Source organism: Columba livia, chromosome 23 (assembly GCF_036013475.1).
Source record: "Columba livia isolate bColLiv1 breed racing homer chromosome 23, bColLiv1.pat.W.v2, whole genome shotgun sequence".
Taxonomy (NCBI): Eukaryota; Metazoa; Chordata; class Aves; order Columbiformes; family Columbidae; genus Columba; species Columba livia.
The window spans coordinates 6,034,500-6,050,856 of NC_088624.1; the positions used below are offsets into that span (position 1 = coordinate 6,034,500).

The 16,357-nt window shown below is 38.4% G+C and overlaps 1 gene segment (V, D, J or C); it reads left to right on the plus strand.

Moving 5' to 3' along the window:
* The first annotated feature begins 13,683 nt into the window (after positions 1-13,683).
* The window catches only part of LOC102083425 (T cell receptor alpha chain MC.7.G5-like), a 66,421-nt gene continuing 63,747 nt past the window's right edge, over positions 13,684-16,357 (plus strand). The window contains 1 exon segment of the C gene segment in view: positions 13,684-15,892. Within this exon segment, the coding sequence occupies positions 15,817-15,892 (76 nt within the window).

The window sequence follows — 16,357 nt, forward strand, 5'->3', positions numbered from 1 at the left end:
ACTGGGCACAGTCTGGTTTTCTCACTTTATCTGGAGGAAACAATTTTGTTGGCTGTGTCTCACCTCCTTCTGGAAGGAAAGGATTAGCTTCATGTGGCAAGGAGCAACCTATGCTGTCTTAGACTAACTGGAGATAAGGAGGAACTGGGAACATTGACATTTCACTCCTGTCCATCTGACTACACCATTTTTGCCTAAGGGAGTATTCTTCAAACTTAGGTCTGGCCTAGGGTTAAGCAACTGTTCCCAACACTGTTGCTGTTCTCAGAATAAGAACAACCTTCTGAGATCCATTCATCCAAAGCAGAAGCTTGCTTTTAAGTTTCTCCAAACAGTATTCTCTCTCCACCCAGTGTTAGAGCCTAGAAACAGCTGGTGTGAACATCTGTCTTCATATGCAAGTGATTATATCCAAGCTGCAGAGTCTGTGTATTTATGTCTTTCTTTGTTGACATTAATGCTCACGGCTCTTTGCAATGGTACATTTCTCTCTATCTTCATGTCAAGTCCTAAGGTTCTATCCAGCAGGTCTGGGCCATGCTAAGTTACACAACAAATGTACCTGCCTCAAGGTTTGTTTGAAGTTTCTGATTTACACTCTTTCTCCTTAATTCAGCCATAAAAGAAGATGTTCATCTGGTACATTCCAGTCAACAGCATGCCCGTAACCACTAGAGCTATAATTGAAGTCTAGTAGAAGTTTCTAGATAAGTTTAAAAATACTTGGGAAGGATCTCATTAAGAGATCACCAAAATTATCACTCGAGCAAAGAGAATCAACAAGGCAAGTCCTTCACTAGTGAAGTTCTCCACAATTTGCTCAGAATAACTGCTCTAAGATGTCCTCCCACTTTCTCTGCCATGTGTCAGCAAGGGTTTTTTTTCTTCCCTTACCTGGTACCTTGCTTTATGAAACCTTCTGTCTGCCATCAACAGAAGTTGCAGCTTTAAAGGTAAAAAAAGTAAAAGGTAGGAAGAAGTCTGATGTTCATGTGCTTATTATTCTTATTCAAAGCAAGCTGGTTGCCTGCACTTTTCCCTCTGCCTCCTGCTTTCCAATACCAAGAGACAGGATGGCAATTGAAGAAAACAGCTGCAATTTTAATATAGAAAGTCCTGAGGAGTCCAAACCAGGTGCAAAGTGAAGATCTAACAGATGAGTCACAACATATCTGGGGGATTGTGCCCTTTCAGCATTGCAGCTTGTGCTGCAGGACTGCTACAGATGTCCAGAGTGACACAGAAGGCAAACAGTGTCAGTACCTAGTTTGGAATCCTGGAAAAGGACTCTCTTGAAGAAGAGTTTTCTTTCTTCTGTGTACCTTGTTGATCCTAAGATGTTCATTCATGAGACAGGATAAGGAGTGAAGAGTTTAAAATGTCCTCAAGATCTGGTGTAATTTGTCAGCTAAAGTCCTTCTTGGCTTTTAAGTTCAAGATACTTATCCTCAGGGAGTCCAGCATCGGAAACAGTATTCTCCAACTTTTGCAAATACTTGACCCAACATGTTGAATAATTCAGCTCTTTTCTTTAGAGGATTCCAACAAGTAAGTCTGGGGTGGTTCAGGGGGGACACCATATAATGCACCCTCCCCTACTAAGTATGTGGAAGAAAATACTAACACAAAGTTTTATTCCTTTAGTTTTCCTGAGTGTTTCCAAGTCTTGCTACATCTGCTGCAGCACAATCCTGTTTTCAATAAAGAGCTTAAGGAATCAGTTTTACCATCAGTACTTTTATTTACACAAAATGGCAATATTTACAATACTTAATCAAATAATTATGTCATATGACAGTTTTATGTAAATTTAAGTAATTTTGTTGCACATTTCAAATGGTTCTATAGACTTGTATTTTTTATTATATTTCAAAAACTTTCACTTTTGTGCAGGCATCATCACTGCTAACAGTGTCTTCTCCCAGTTTAAGTCTGCAAGTCTTTTCTAACAGCTACCGAGCCTCATGGGTATTTCCTGGCAAAAGTTTACAGCTCATTGTATGCAAAATGAATGTCTTCACCTCTCTATTGGAATCTGTTGCTTGTCCTTTTGGCAGCTTCTCCAAGTTGCAACTGCTTCTAAGAGGCCAGTTGTCTTTAACTGCATGCTATAGGTTGGATGGGAATGCAGAAAAGTTCAAAGAGCCAAATACTTCTCAAAAGATGGAACATCTGCTTTTCTACTGACCAGTGATACCTGCAGTCCTTCAAATACAAGAGCTTCACTAATCACTCTGACAGAAAGTGGATAACTGCCTGATAAAAGTAAGGTGTTGTATGCCATGCATTTTTGCAGACTATTCTGGTTTTACAGAGGGTGAAACTGCTGTAGCAACCAGGAACTTCAAGACTTGACTGTCAAAAGATTCTACCACCCAACAGCATCTCAGCCCTTTTGCTCTCAGCAGGTCACAGCGCAGTATGTATTGTGACTTCTCACTATAGGACACATACCATCCACAATGTGAACTTAAATAAATCCTTTTAAATACTTTCAGGCAAATGTTCACCCCCAGCAAATCAAGCTTGATCTTATTTCTCCTTGCTGGGGCTCACAGGTATATGCTGTCTAACATCTGTGTGTCCTTTCTGTCTGAGTAAGTCAAAATGGTGATAGCTCTCTCCTATGGCAGAGAACATGAAAGGCACCTGAAGTGAATAAACATATTTTCAAAAGGTGAATTGGAAAAGAATCATGAAAACAAGGAAAAACGAATAGCAGAGAGACTATTTTATTTTGTATTTTCATTGATACATGCAGATAGGAGTGTATGTTCTTCCAGCCTATACATTTCTTGCTTCTATAGAAATGTATGGGACCATCCCAGGCAAGATTAAATGTCTTTAGAATTTCAGTGCCCAGCCTCCCACAAGACACAAAGGATGGTAAAGCTTCACAGCCAGAAAGGCCCTGGCAGCACAAGGCAGGACTCCCAGTCTCATTTCTTTAGTGTCTTGGCTTTCTCAGAACCAGGAAGAATGTCACAGAAAGGGAGAAGTTCAGGGACAGCATCAGCATCTCTGTATATAGACTACCAGTGAAAAGTGCTTAGACCAGACTGAAATGGCACACAGGATTTTGTACCCTCTGGCAAACAGTGACAGCACAAATACATACTTACTCCAACCATCTCCCCTGCAGCGCTCCAGGCTGGGCACAGAGTGGCTGGAGAGCAGTCAGGCAGAAAGAGACCTGGGGGTACTAATTGACAGGAAGCTCAACATGAGCCAACAGTGTGCCCAGGTGGCCAAGAAGGCCAATGGTATCCTGTCCTGTATCCAAAACCGCGTGGTCAGCAGGACAAGGGCAGTGATCCTTCCCCTGTGCTCTGCATTGGGGAGGCCACACCTGGAGTATTGTGTTCAGTTCTGGGCCCCTCAGGTCAGAAAAGAGATTGAAGTGCTGGAGCGGGTCCAGAGAAGAACAACAAGACTGGGGAAGGGACTTGAGCACAAGCCCTATGGAGAAAGGCTGATGGAGCTGGGCTTGTTTAGTCTGGAGGAGGCTTAGAGGTGAGCTCAGCACTCTCTAGAACTACCTGAAGGGCAGTTCTAGCCAGGTGGGGATTGGTCTCTTCTCCCAGGCAGTCAGCAATAGGAAAAGGGGGCATGGGCTTCAACTCTGCCAGGGGAAATTGAGGCTGGAGATGAGAAAGCAATTCTTTGCAGAGAGAGTGGTCAGGCATTGGAATGGCTGCCCAGGGAGCTGCTGGACTCACCAGCCCTGGAGGTTTTTAAACTGAGATTGGACATGGCACTTAGTGCTATGATCTAGTCAATGGACTGGAGTTGGACCAAGGGTTGGACTTGATGATCTCTGAGGTCTTTTCCAACCCAGTCCATTCTGTGATATGTAAAAAAAAAAAAACAAACAAACTCAATGAACATATCAAAGTCTCAGTTTTACCCTTGCAGAAAATCTCATTTCTTCCTTTTTTTTTTGTGTGTGTGTGATGTCCTAGTGTCTTCTAGGGCTACAATACTTCCTCACCTTCAAGTCTTTAAACTGCTTATGTGCACAGCACATCAGGCTGACTTAGGGTTTATTTAGCACTTTCTTGCTAAAGGAGAGTAGGAATGTTTGCTGAAAATTGCTCTTAAATTGAGTTTGGATGTGATATGGCTAATGATGCTTATTTTTTACTACTCTAAAACCCAGCTGGGTGTAAGAGCTATGTCTGTGATTATTATTGCATGTGCTTGTATCCTTTTGTGTAAGGGTTGCATTCAGGATGAACAGCATACATATACTTAAAAGGTTACACAAAGCAAACTCAGAATTTCTAGGAGTTGTAGCTTGGTAAAAGTAATTGAAATGCATGAAGACGAGGTGAAAAAAAAATACCCTTTTTTTTTCTTAAATCAAATTCCATTAGTGTATTCTTTTACTTTTAAACTTTACAATTGAGATGGTAAACCAGACTTTATTTCACTTTCTGGTCATATAACATTTTCAGAAGATAAATTCTTTGTTGTCTTGTTATGACTTTAAACAACACCAAACTTCATGAAAATGGTAAATATTAAATAGCGTTTTGTACAGCTGAATCCTTCTGTTGTCATACACAGTATTTAAAATACAATGTAACAAAGATATTGCTGCACTCTGCTGGGCATAGTCTGACCTGTCTGTTCTGTTTCCCCTAAATGCTAAAAAGTTTCTGATAAAATTATAGTGATGTAAACTGAATATCCTTCCTTGATCTCTCCTGCTACCTGCTGGTCAAAGTGTTTATTGTTCTGACATTTTCAATTTGATGAAATCCAGAAACTAGGTCAAATGGAAAAGAAATGAACACCCAAACACCACAGTAAGTGTCGTCTCTGCACATGCCACAAATTAAACCTCTTTGTTCTCCATTTGCATTCTTGTCTTGCCAGCAGGTGCAGCTGAAAAGCCTTGCTATGCAATATAGAGACTTTAGAAAGTCCATTGCCCGAATACACAGGTGAAAGAAGACAAACAGCTGAACTGAGGTTCAAAGAATTTTTATCAAAAGGTACAAGCTAATATAGTTGCAGACTTGTAAGTTAATTGTAACAGAAGAAATCGAGTAGAATGCAGGAAACAGTCGCAGTGTTGCTCTTGAAATTCATTAATATTTCTAAGGGAGCTTTAAACTCAAGAAACTCAGTGGTCACAATGTCCTAGGCTGGGGGAAGGATGTCTTGCTGGGATTAAGGGATGTCTTTGTACCCTGAAAAGCTGTTATGTCTAAAGCAGGCTGGGCTTCCAAAGGTTTGGATGCCCTGCTAAACAAGGAGGAAGAGCAAAACAGCAAAGGATGTGATGCAAACAATCTGGCCTCAGGCAATGAAGACACTGATGGATGAATACAAGTGCCGAAGTATTTGGTGCCCTGTGATAAGGACATTGGAGGGCAAATAGTTGCATTTAGGAAGGCTATAGATGAGATGCACTCAGGAGCTGTTTTCTTCTGGTGAGGGTCTCTGCTCCTTTGAACTCGGAGGTTTTCTGCTGAGGGGTTTCTTACTGTGGAAGGACCAAGCCACGTCAACTCCATCAAGCTCTGCCTGTGGACATGGCCATTTCTGGAAACAGGTAAGTCTGTCTGCCAGGAGTTTTGCATGCCACAAAACAGTGTTTATAATACTTCCTTAATTTAATTGAACTGGGAATTCAGGGTGGAATCCTTCTTTTCATTAGGTATACTCCAGTAACAATAATGACTATACTGAGGGCTGTGGTTTGAACAGATGTAATCAGGTTTAGTGGTACAGTCAGTCAAGGCGATGCTGGATCTTAAAGGACTGACCTTAGAGGTGGTAAATTGCTAGAGGCCTCTGGTAAAATGATGTTCACTATGTTCACTATTTGGTGGTCACTATGTGTGAAATGGGAGAAATTAAATTCCTTAAAACTTCTTATGCACCCAGATGCTGCAGGGACTTGAAGGAGAATGGAATGACTTAAACAAAAAGACAAAACTGTTCTGTTCTTGCTTTTAATTCAGTTCCATTTATATATTTTATAGTAGCATCAGTGGAAGAATTTCCATTTGTTGAAAAAAATTGTGTATTAGGAACTCTGGGTGAGATGTTTAAAACTGTTGAGTTATTTGATCTGCTGCTTTTCATCCTATAATGAACTGGTCAGTTTTTCCTTCCCACATCTCAGACAGCTTTTAGTTGAAAATCTTTGACTTCAGTGGGCATTGCTCATACAAGGTATCTTGAAAAGCTGTATGTAAATATTTTTTTGCATGGAGATGTACAAAGGTCTCCCACCACTAAAATTATCATTTGAGAAATAATGAATCCTCCCATCCCTTCCTCTGTCCCATCTTCCCTCCCTCCTTTTCTCACTTTCTGCCTCTTCTCCTTTCCCTCTTTCCTTACTATGTTGTCCAATATTTCTGGAACCTGGGAATGGCACTCAGAAAAATTCCAAATGCAAACTGTGCTCCGGTTGACTTACAGATAAAAATTGTTCTGGACATGGTAAGAAGGGATTTTTTTTTTGTTATGAAGTGATGTTACACTGTGATGCTAGGAGTTGAAAAGGAATTTACTGCTGCACAGAAACCACATATACTTTTCAATTCAGCCACTCTGATTAAAAACGTAATCCCTGCTGTGTTTGCTACTCAAGAAAAAATCTGGTGACCTGCTGGTTCTAATTTTTTCATTATTTCATTTGCTGCAAGTAAATGTGCTTGAGGCTGCTTGGCTGGGGTGGAACTGATTGGCTAAACTATTCTGGAAGAGGTGCCCAGATGTCAATCCTGAATTTCCATTCAAAATGTTTTTCTTCTCTATGGAGTGTGACCCAGAAGGAAAGATTGCATTCATTAGAAAAAGTAAAGTTTTAGAATAAATGTTCTTTTTGCTCTAAAGAAAATCTGCACATATTCAGTTATTTTAAAAGAGTTGCTGCAGAATTATTTATTTCATCGCAATTATGTCAGTTATCTCTTCTCAGCAGACAAAGGTATGTCTGTTTTTTTCAGATGCTGTTCATTTTAATGGATTTTTCATGGCTTTGATTATTTAATCCCAGCATATAATTGTCAAGTTGCTTTAAACTAAAAAAATTGGATATTTCCATGTGATAAAGAATAGTCAAGATTCATGATGTGCAAAGAAAACATGTTAAATTTCAGGAGAGAATGGAAGTCATGTTTTTGTAAAGGGCTGAGCTGCTGTGGGCGTGATGATAGAGAAGTTGGTATTCTTGTGTGGAATATATCTAAGACTTCATTCAGGTAAGCTGCTCTGTTTTTAGCTAAATATGAGGATGGTATTTCCAAGAGCCTTGCTCCCATTTAATATTCCCAAACATGAAAAAAATGACAGGAGTACAAATCACAAATCACTTCTCTGTCAAATATAGCAGCCAGTTTTGAGAATTAAAAGAAGATAATCAGTAAAATTCTGCTTACCACATGTTTTTTCAAAGTTATTGTCTAATGTAACAATGAAGCAGCTTTCCAGAGGTGACATTCAGAATGGAAGGTGCAGCCAGGTAAAAAAGACTGGAAAAAAACCCACTGCAAACAGCCGAACATAAGCACAATAGATCATAGTGTTCACTGTGCATTTAAAGGAACTTAAATTACAAAAACAAAACCAAAAAAGAAATTAAATTAGCCAGCTCTGTGTACTATTTTTCAAGGCCAATATCAACTGAGATCCTTATTACTAATGATGTCTTTCTGTAAATTCTGGCCTGCTTTCTGACTGTACAAAGTGCGTGGAATTGCCAGTCACAGTGTAGGATGGTTTGTCCTCTGGGGAAGGTTTTGGAGTTATATTTGAGAAAGGAAAACTTTGGATTAAAATCCTACACCACTTTTTGCTGTACATCAGCAATTTGAAAAAACTAGAACTAGTGCATTGGGTGCTTCAATCTGCTCTGTTATTTATTGAGTTGCTTATTTATTTTACTCAAATGAGTTTTTGACAAGCTTTCTATAGTACTGAAAACATTTGTGGCAAATACCAAGTTAATTTTTGTCAAGGGCATATCTGACACTGAGTTGCACTCAGTGTAAGAATTCCTGACCTTTTTTATTTTTGTCTAAAAGGCAGGTTACTTATTCTCAAATATGAGAAATGCGCATAAGTCTATAGGCTCAATTACGTAAATCCATCTTTTCTGGCACAATCATCTTAAATTGCAGCTTGAATGTAACTATGCAGTTATCTATATACTGGAGTCTAGGGACACTAATAGAGTTCTTATGTACTTCAGGGGTTTTTGTCTGTATTTATTATATCTGACATTTTTGTTTGCTTTTTTTGCATATTTTATAAAATCAGTTCCTGCAAAATCCCTGAAAACTATTACTTAAAAAAATATACTTTTATTTGTTGCTGAGAGTCATAAATTCTAGGCCACCGTTTTTGAGGCGGATATTAAAAGCCATTCTAACTCTGCTTAACTAATGAATAATTAATTTAGGCAGGTAGACTAATCGCGTGGTAGAGCACTGAGGGCAAATTTCTGTTCTTTAACCTTGCTCAGAGTTGAGTTCAAAGCTTTCAAGCAGCTTGGGCTTTAATTTGCATGTGCAGGGCATTTCCTAGCACTCAATGATCTTTCTGATTAATTGTGATTTTCTACTGAAAAATATAGGGAATAATCTCTTTGTATTACTAAAGAAAAGCTAACATGTACCCTCTAGATATCTCCCCTTTAATACAAAGCATTCAAGGTCAAATCTGCTAACACAAGGTGTTCTGCTTCCATCTTCATCACTGATTTTTGAGGTGTATTTTTAGAGTTAATAGCTTCAAGATGAGAACTGTGCTTGAAAAATGGCTGTGTTTTTCTGCTAGGACATTTGTACTAAGTTTAGACAACTCATATGTGTAGCATATGTTTCTGATCTGTCCCAAGACATCTAATTCCCTTGAACACGTAGTCCAGAGTGTCAGTTTCTTTGCACCATGAGAAGGCTAAAACAAAAAAGACTTTTCACATTAAGGTTTTTACTAGTTAGAAATTGAAAGACCGTTTAATAAGTAGGGAGAAAGTCTGTAATGGATCAAGACTTTCCATCACCAGGATTTGTAAAGGTCTGCTGGGGTGTAACTTTAGAAGTGGAAGTCAAGAGCTTAAATTTGGAAGAACAATGCACCTAAAAGTAAAGCCATGTAAGCCTAAAGTAAATGTAAAAGGCAAGTTGTCACAAATAAGTGCCTGTGTTTCTGAGGGTTTCCTGCATAGAGATGTGGGCTACAGATGTCCAATACTAGTTCCCCAGAGAGTTTAACTGATGATTTGGGTCTTTTTTCCCCCTTTTTTTAAATTTTGAGTATTGAGAATGGAAATGGGAATGGGGAATGACATGTGACTACTTGCATTTCAATATTCCAAGAAATTTGCCTTTTAATTTATATGTAACTTGGGTTTTAAAAGCACTGGAATATCAAAGGTTGTGAAGGATTAAAAAGCATCCTTACCTGGGGCCCCTGATCTCTGAAATCTACTGATGAAAACTATATTTAAGTGTCTTTAGCTTCCCGCAGTGTGTTTAGCTTCCAGTCTTAGTGTTTTGGCAACCAGCTTCTTTAGTGTTCAGAAAACATCTGTATACATGGATTTTTGTCCTCAGGCAGACAATCAAATCTTCAATAGGAGCAGGTAAGAACTTAGTGTTTGCTAGAAGTATCTACTTTCATTTATTTCCAGATAACTTATAAAAGTCAGACAAAAAGCAGTTTTCATCTCACCTGTAGTAGCTCTATACTTTGGATGAGAAGATTCCTGCTTATGTGGTTGGATATGACACATTCCTTAAACAGGAGTAGAAGTAACTTGCTGCAGCATGTTTTGACCATGTTCACAGGGAGCAATTACCTCTGGATTTTAAGCCAGAGCTGAAAGTATGTTTGCCATCAAAGGAGGTGCCAGTAAAAACTAAGTTCATTAAAGCTTTTGTTACAGCATATACCATTGTTCTGAGTTCTCCCTTCAGGAACAGAAATAAACTGATGGTAGGAACAGGTATTTTTTTCCTAGTGAAGAATTGGCCTTTTGATGTTTTTATGTTTGAAAGCAGATGCATAGATAGGATGGAGTGATAATTACTCCTTGGTGAAAGAAAATAGTTTCCAGTTTAAAGTGCAGAGAAAAAAAAAGAGACATATAATACAAAGCAGGTTGAGAGTAATATTAAATCATGAGTCTCATTCAGTAATAAAGTATGGATATCATCATGTTATACTCCCAGTTGCTTTTAGCCAATTTAGCCTCTAGGAGGGGAGGAGTTAAGAAGGCAAACATTTATCTGGATGGTTTTTGTAAAACAACTGCTGACTGTGTGAATACAGGAAACCTTGGCAAACTAACCTTTGGACCAGGAACAAAAATTGTTGTAATACCAAGTAAGTGAGAAGTGAAGAATTTCATATATAAACACTAACACCTAACTTCTATTTCTGAGGTTCAGTTTCTCATATTAACCCAATTTACAAATTATGCTTCCATGTGTCTTTTTTTTTCCAAGCTTTTAGTTTAGGTTTTTTGTCTCTGATCTGGTGAGTATCCATAAGACTGAAAAACCTTTAAATTATTTTTCTTATGCCAACCTCATGGCCTTCCTAAATGTACTGTGTTACAAGGGCAGTGTTGTGGAATAAATCAGACAAATATGTTGGCACAATCATGGTTTCAGAGAAATGTTGCAATGTTATATGCACTTGTCTTTTTGTATCCATGCTTTATCTGATATATCTTAAATGGAAAATTAGTTAAACGTTAAACTTGATTGCTTTAACAGGTCTATAATATATACTGATGTGGACAGTAAAGTATTAATTGATGACATTTGTGATAAGATTTGGTTTAGCAAAATTTTAACCAAGAAAAGTAAATTCCTGTGGATACAGTCGTCAGCACAGCAAGACACTTTGCTTCATTCTGGTTTCTAAAGGTTTTGGAAAGGCAATATTCAGCTCTATCATTCAGTGGTGATTGGAAATCTGTTAAATTCTCCCTGTAGTGGTTTACATAAAGCGTCTTGTCACAGTGTGACTGATGGTTATGTGAAGTTTACTTTCAGTGGAGGAACTCACCTGTTTGTGTTTCCAAGTAAGTCTTCCAGCAAAAATAGCAATCTTAGATCCTTAGACCCTGTTTCAGTCCAAGATCCAATGAGTGTGACTTCTCCGTCCTTAGCAGAGCTGGATGTAGAAATGTTCTTGTGCTTCGGTCATATGTGTCTTTCCCAAGAGCATGTGCACGCTCATCAGATTAATTCAGATTGATCCTAGAAGTGTACAGCAGTATAAATCAGACAGGCTAACTTCAAGTTTCTGTTAAATTCTGTTCTGCTCTTGTAATTTCGATGAGGTACTTTTATAAAGTGTTCAAGCCCTTCAGCTTCAGGTTTTAATTTCCGAGCCAATATCTCATGAAGTGCACAGATATTTTCAGGAGCTATGAGACAAATAGCTAGTAATTGCCTACCTATTTTGAGACTTCAGCAATGCTAGTTCGAAACCACTGCATTGTCCATGCAAGCTAAATAATTAGAATGTAACAGGATGTTTAATGGACCTCCCTTTTAGGCTTAGACGTTTGACCTGCTTTAAATGTTATCTTGTTCTACTAGATTGATTTATTTCATTGTCTATTGAGTATCTGTGGTAAAATGACCATTTGTGCTGCTACTGAGAGCCAGAAATACCTGAGGAAAAGAAATCAGTAAAGTAAGAGAAACTTTCTTTTCAATTAGGAGAAAGAAATCACAACAATCCTTTCTTAATAGGAAAGAAAGTTCCAGTTTGCAGTTTTAATTTAAAGAAAATATCTGAGGAGAAAAGGAAGAAAAACAGTCCTGATGGCATTTCCCATAAAATATTTCTCTATATATGACTGTGTTTTTTTTTTCCATTTTGTGCTATGAAAGGCGCAACTTTTTCTCGATAATCAGATCCTGGGACTCACTAGGATGCTTTTAGTCAATAAATTCTTAAGTTCAAACTTCAGAGTTGATTTTTGTAGAAGACTCTCAGGCAGTGCAACTGTAGGAGGAAGAAAGCAGATATTTGGACAGGGGACACGGCTAGTTGTGAAACCAAGTAAGTGTAGTCTAGTTAAATACACTCCTTTTTTACCTGTTTCTCTTCATAACATTCAAGATGGGGAGATCTATCTGGTTTTGAAGATAAAGAAAAACTGTGTGGGAGAGGAATTGAAAGCTGAGTGTAAATCACAAGACAAATACTCCGTGGTATTAGGCAGTTTATTCTAATGAGTTTATGTTTTCACATAAGAAATAAAAATTCCTAAGGTATTTTTTCTGGGAGCTGAATAAACACCACGGGGGTCAAGATTCAGTAGGGTAAGGTGATGAAATTTACCGAAGGACATGAAAACACAGTCTGAAGGGTCAGTTTCACTTGCTCTTAATTAAAGTAAAAAATAACTGAAGTTTTCAAAAGCTATTTTGGAAATGCATGTGGTTCAAGGTCCATAATGCCAATTTGTAGAGTGTCATTTGTCTTCTGTTGTGACAATCTCAAAAACTGCAGGAATCTTACACCTGGTTTTCCTGCCTGTGTTATATAGGGCTCAGGCTAAACAATCTTAGTAAATCCTGATTCTTGGTTTGTGATCAGAACAGTATTTCTCTCAGATATTTCCTTTGATTCATGGGTCAGAAGTTGTCATTCTACTGAATTCTGTGACAAGCATTTCTTTCTTTGAAAGGGCAGAAAATATGGGAGGGAAGGAGTGGGGAGATGTTGGTAATAAAAAGTGATATGGAGAAAATGATAGGAGGAAACCCAAGGTCTTCTTAGCAAGTAGTCATCACGATAATAGAATCACAGAATCACAGAATGATAGAATAGTTTGGGTTGAAGTGACCTTCAAAGCTCATCTAGTCCAACTCACGTGCCATGAACAGGGACATCTTCAGCAGCTCAGGTTGCTCAGAGCCCCATCCAGCCTGGCCTGGGATGTCTCCAGGGATGAGGCATCCACCACCTCTCTGGCCAACCTGGGCTGGTATTTTACCACCTTACACCATGTGCAGGTTAATTCAGCTACAGACTTGGCTTGATCCCAATCCTGTTCAAAACACAAGGAGTAATTTATGACCTGATGAGGTGCAAAAAGAAGGACTGAGTGGAGTTGCATTCATGATATCTTCATAATTGCATTTCTAAAAACCTTACATATATGTGAGGCTGTACAACATGGGCTATGAATAACTGAAACATGTATATACATCACAGAAATTCATTAGGAGTATGGTTAATTATTTCACTGCAAGGGCAAGTTCTCTTTCTCTCCCTTATATTTTAGTCTACATATAAGATCTGACCTCTTAATGAGGAAAAAAGAACAAAAACTTGTAGTTAGGGTAGAAAAACTTTCCTGTCCAAGTAGCTTACAGAATGGAAACACTTTAATGAGATTTCAAATATATGCCTAGATTTTCTTTGCTGGGTTGAATAAGTCTGGGATGGGATCATCTTGGTTCATTCCAGTCCAGAAATGGTCACAGATCATGTGTTTCACTGTTTTGTGTACAATTGTAGAGCAGGAAAGGTTTTTGCAAAGGAATTAAATGACGTGTGAATTCAGGAAACAACTATAAGTTGCAGTTTGGCAAAGGAACAAGGCTCAGTGTTAAACCAAGTAAGTGCATGTTCTGAACTAAAGTATCTTGAGAGATATTAGAGAACCTGATTCTTGGAATTGATAATGAGTCTGGGAAAGGAATCTACTTCCATTTCTACTGCTTCTAGGGCTGAAATGAAAATATGACTAGAAAATTTAATGTAAAGACAGAAGCTGTCTGTACAGACAGAAGAATTCTGTGTGTTTTTGTGAAGTTTGATAGTGGAGAGAAGCTCTCATGTGAGAGAGGAGTCCTTACAGTAATTACAGTGGGAAGTTCCTGTTCACACAAAGGAAGTAAGGACTAGATTCCCAGCAAATTAAATCAGAGTAAATCAGCATGAAATGCCAGAGCACTGTGACAAATCTTTCCCCAAACTACACAATCGTCTCATTTCTCAAGCTCCTTCAGCTTCATGGTATTCCTTGGTAGGAAGAGCCACTGCAGACCGAATAAAAGAATGGATTTTCCTTGTGATTTTACATTTATCTCTTTTGAAGAGTACCTCAGGGTCTACTCATGTGTGAAATTACATGAGCAAGACACAGAGAAGAGACTCAGGAAGTTTCTGCCCCATTTAAAAAATAAAAATAAAAAAAAAAAAAAAAAAGAAGAAAAAAGAAAGTGGTTTAATATGCATTAACAGAGAGAGAAGAGCCTGCAGAAGTTCTGTTCCTGTGAAATACTGGACCATGTGTCCTAGCCAGACATTCTGGCTGCTAAGTTATATCTTCCCTTGCATAACTGTTCAGGTCCAGGGTCTGAAGTGCTTCTGATTATGCTTCTCTCTCTTTATCAAGGAATAGTTTTGAAAATAAATGGTAGCTGTATTATTTCTGTATAGAAGGTCTTAGTTTATGTGCAGCTATGCCAAAGCATATCATGTTCAGGGCACTTAATTTTTCTTGACCTATAAAAAGTAGTGACATGAAACCTGTTAGGAGGTAGAGAAGAGATAACCCAGCTTTCATTTTGTGGCAATATCTAAGAGGTGTTTTGCATGTATAGTTTTATTTTGATGACTGGAGTCCCCTGCTATGGAACCTGAAATGAGCAGAAAAGTATGGAGTTTTTTTGTAAGGGAGCTTTTGACAGCGTGTATTCAAGAAATGCAGCCAGACTCATCTCTGGAAGAGGAATGAGGCTGCTGATAAAGCCCAGTAGGTATCCGCCAATATGGTTAAGAAAGACAGAGTACTTTAGGTCCTTTGTCAGATCTTCCTTAAAATACAGAGGGAAGATCTTTAAAACAGAAGAAAAGAGGGCATGGGGAACAAAAGCACATTCTAAAAACACATTCTAATAAATTCGCTTGTTCTCTGTTGTGTTCATGTGAGTGAAACAGATCAGGAATTGCTATTGTTCTGGTAAAAATCTGTGACTTTTGTGTTGTGCAAGAATCATGTTAGTCAGGATGAACCCTACAGGGGACTATATGTGAGACTAGTGTTCATGAATAACATTTGCTTGCTCAAAAGATTAGGTGGAAGTGGCTTTGGGACTTCAATTTGGATTCCTTAATGGATTCATTGCCAACTGAATAAACAAGAAAAATTAGGACCTTAAGCTGGTTTTCTCTAGGAGTTTCTGTTTATTTTTTCTCGGCTTCTTCATTTTGTGGGTCTGGTCCCCTGCTTAGCTTCTGAGATTGATGAGCTGGCTGATCTGTCTAACTCCCTCTTTAGACCATGAGGCTATGTTAGTTGTTTAAAAAAATAGTGGAAATTTCATCCCACTTTGATATGTCTCAAAGTGTGTTCTGGCTATTAAAGGCTGAGGCTTCTTTCCAGTTTTTGTATAGAGGCTTATTACTGTGGGACAACTGGGTCTTCCTGGAAGCTCACCTTTGGGAGAGGCACAAAACTAATTATGAAATCAGGTACATCTTAAAAAAAATAGTTGTTTTGCATTATAAATGCAAGGCTGCAATTCTCCTGTCCTGCTAACGATGGCAAAAACTGTTCTTAAAAACTGTCCAAGGAGATTCAGCTGCGTTATGATAGCATAGTAGTGGGCTGGATTTCTTACTTCACACATTTCAGAATTGTTTCTATCTCCATTTTTATGGAAAAATGAGAGGCACGCAACTAGAAAGACATCCTAATTTGAAGTGAAAGGTATGTGACAAGGGTGACACCTGTTTTCCCCCTTGATCTCTTTTGAAAAATGCATATAACTGTCTGGACCAAAAGTTGTGCATGGTTTTTGTTAGTTGATGTATCACTGTGTGAATTCAGCATCTAACTGGAAAGTCACTTTTGGAAGTGGAACACAACTGGTGGTGAAACCAGGTAGGTAGAATCCCTGGAGGAAAGCCTAATTCCCTCTATGGGCAACCAAAGGTCAAGTTTAAACACGCATCAGAGAAACAAAATTATAAAGCTAGACACCTGTTTGGAGTCCTGGACTCTCCTTGTACAAGTCATTGAGAGCTAAATGCTTTATTTAATTTGTGAATGTTCAAAATTAGTTTAATACAGGTTCTGGAGTAATGACTACAATAATGACTTTCTGAGCAGCCTCTATTGATGTTAATTGTCCTTATGAGAAAACAGAGAAAGAGCATCCATCCCAATGGGCTGTCTGCTCAATGTTTCTATTTCTCCAAAAAGAATAAGCAAATTAAAATAACTGTTATATATTTCTGTTTCTGGAGAGGAGTCCTACCCCAAATATTCCTTTTCTTCACTAATGCATGTTCATAAAAATCTCCCAGGCATGCAGGTACACTCACTGTCCTTTTGTTTCCAGTGCCT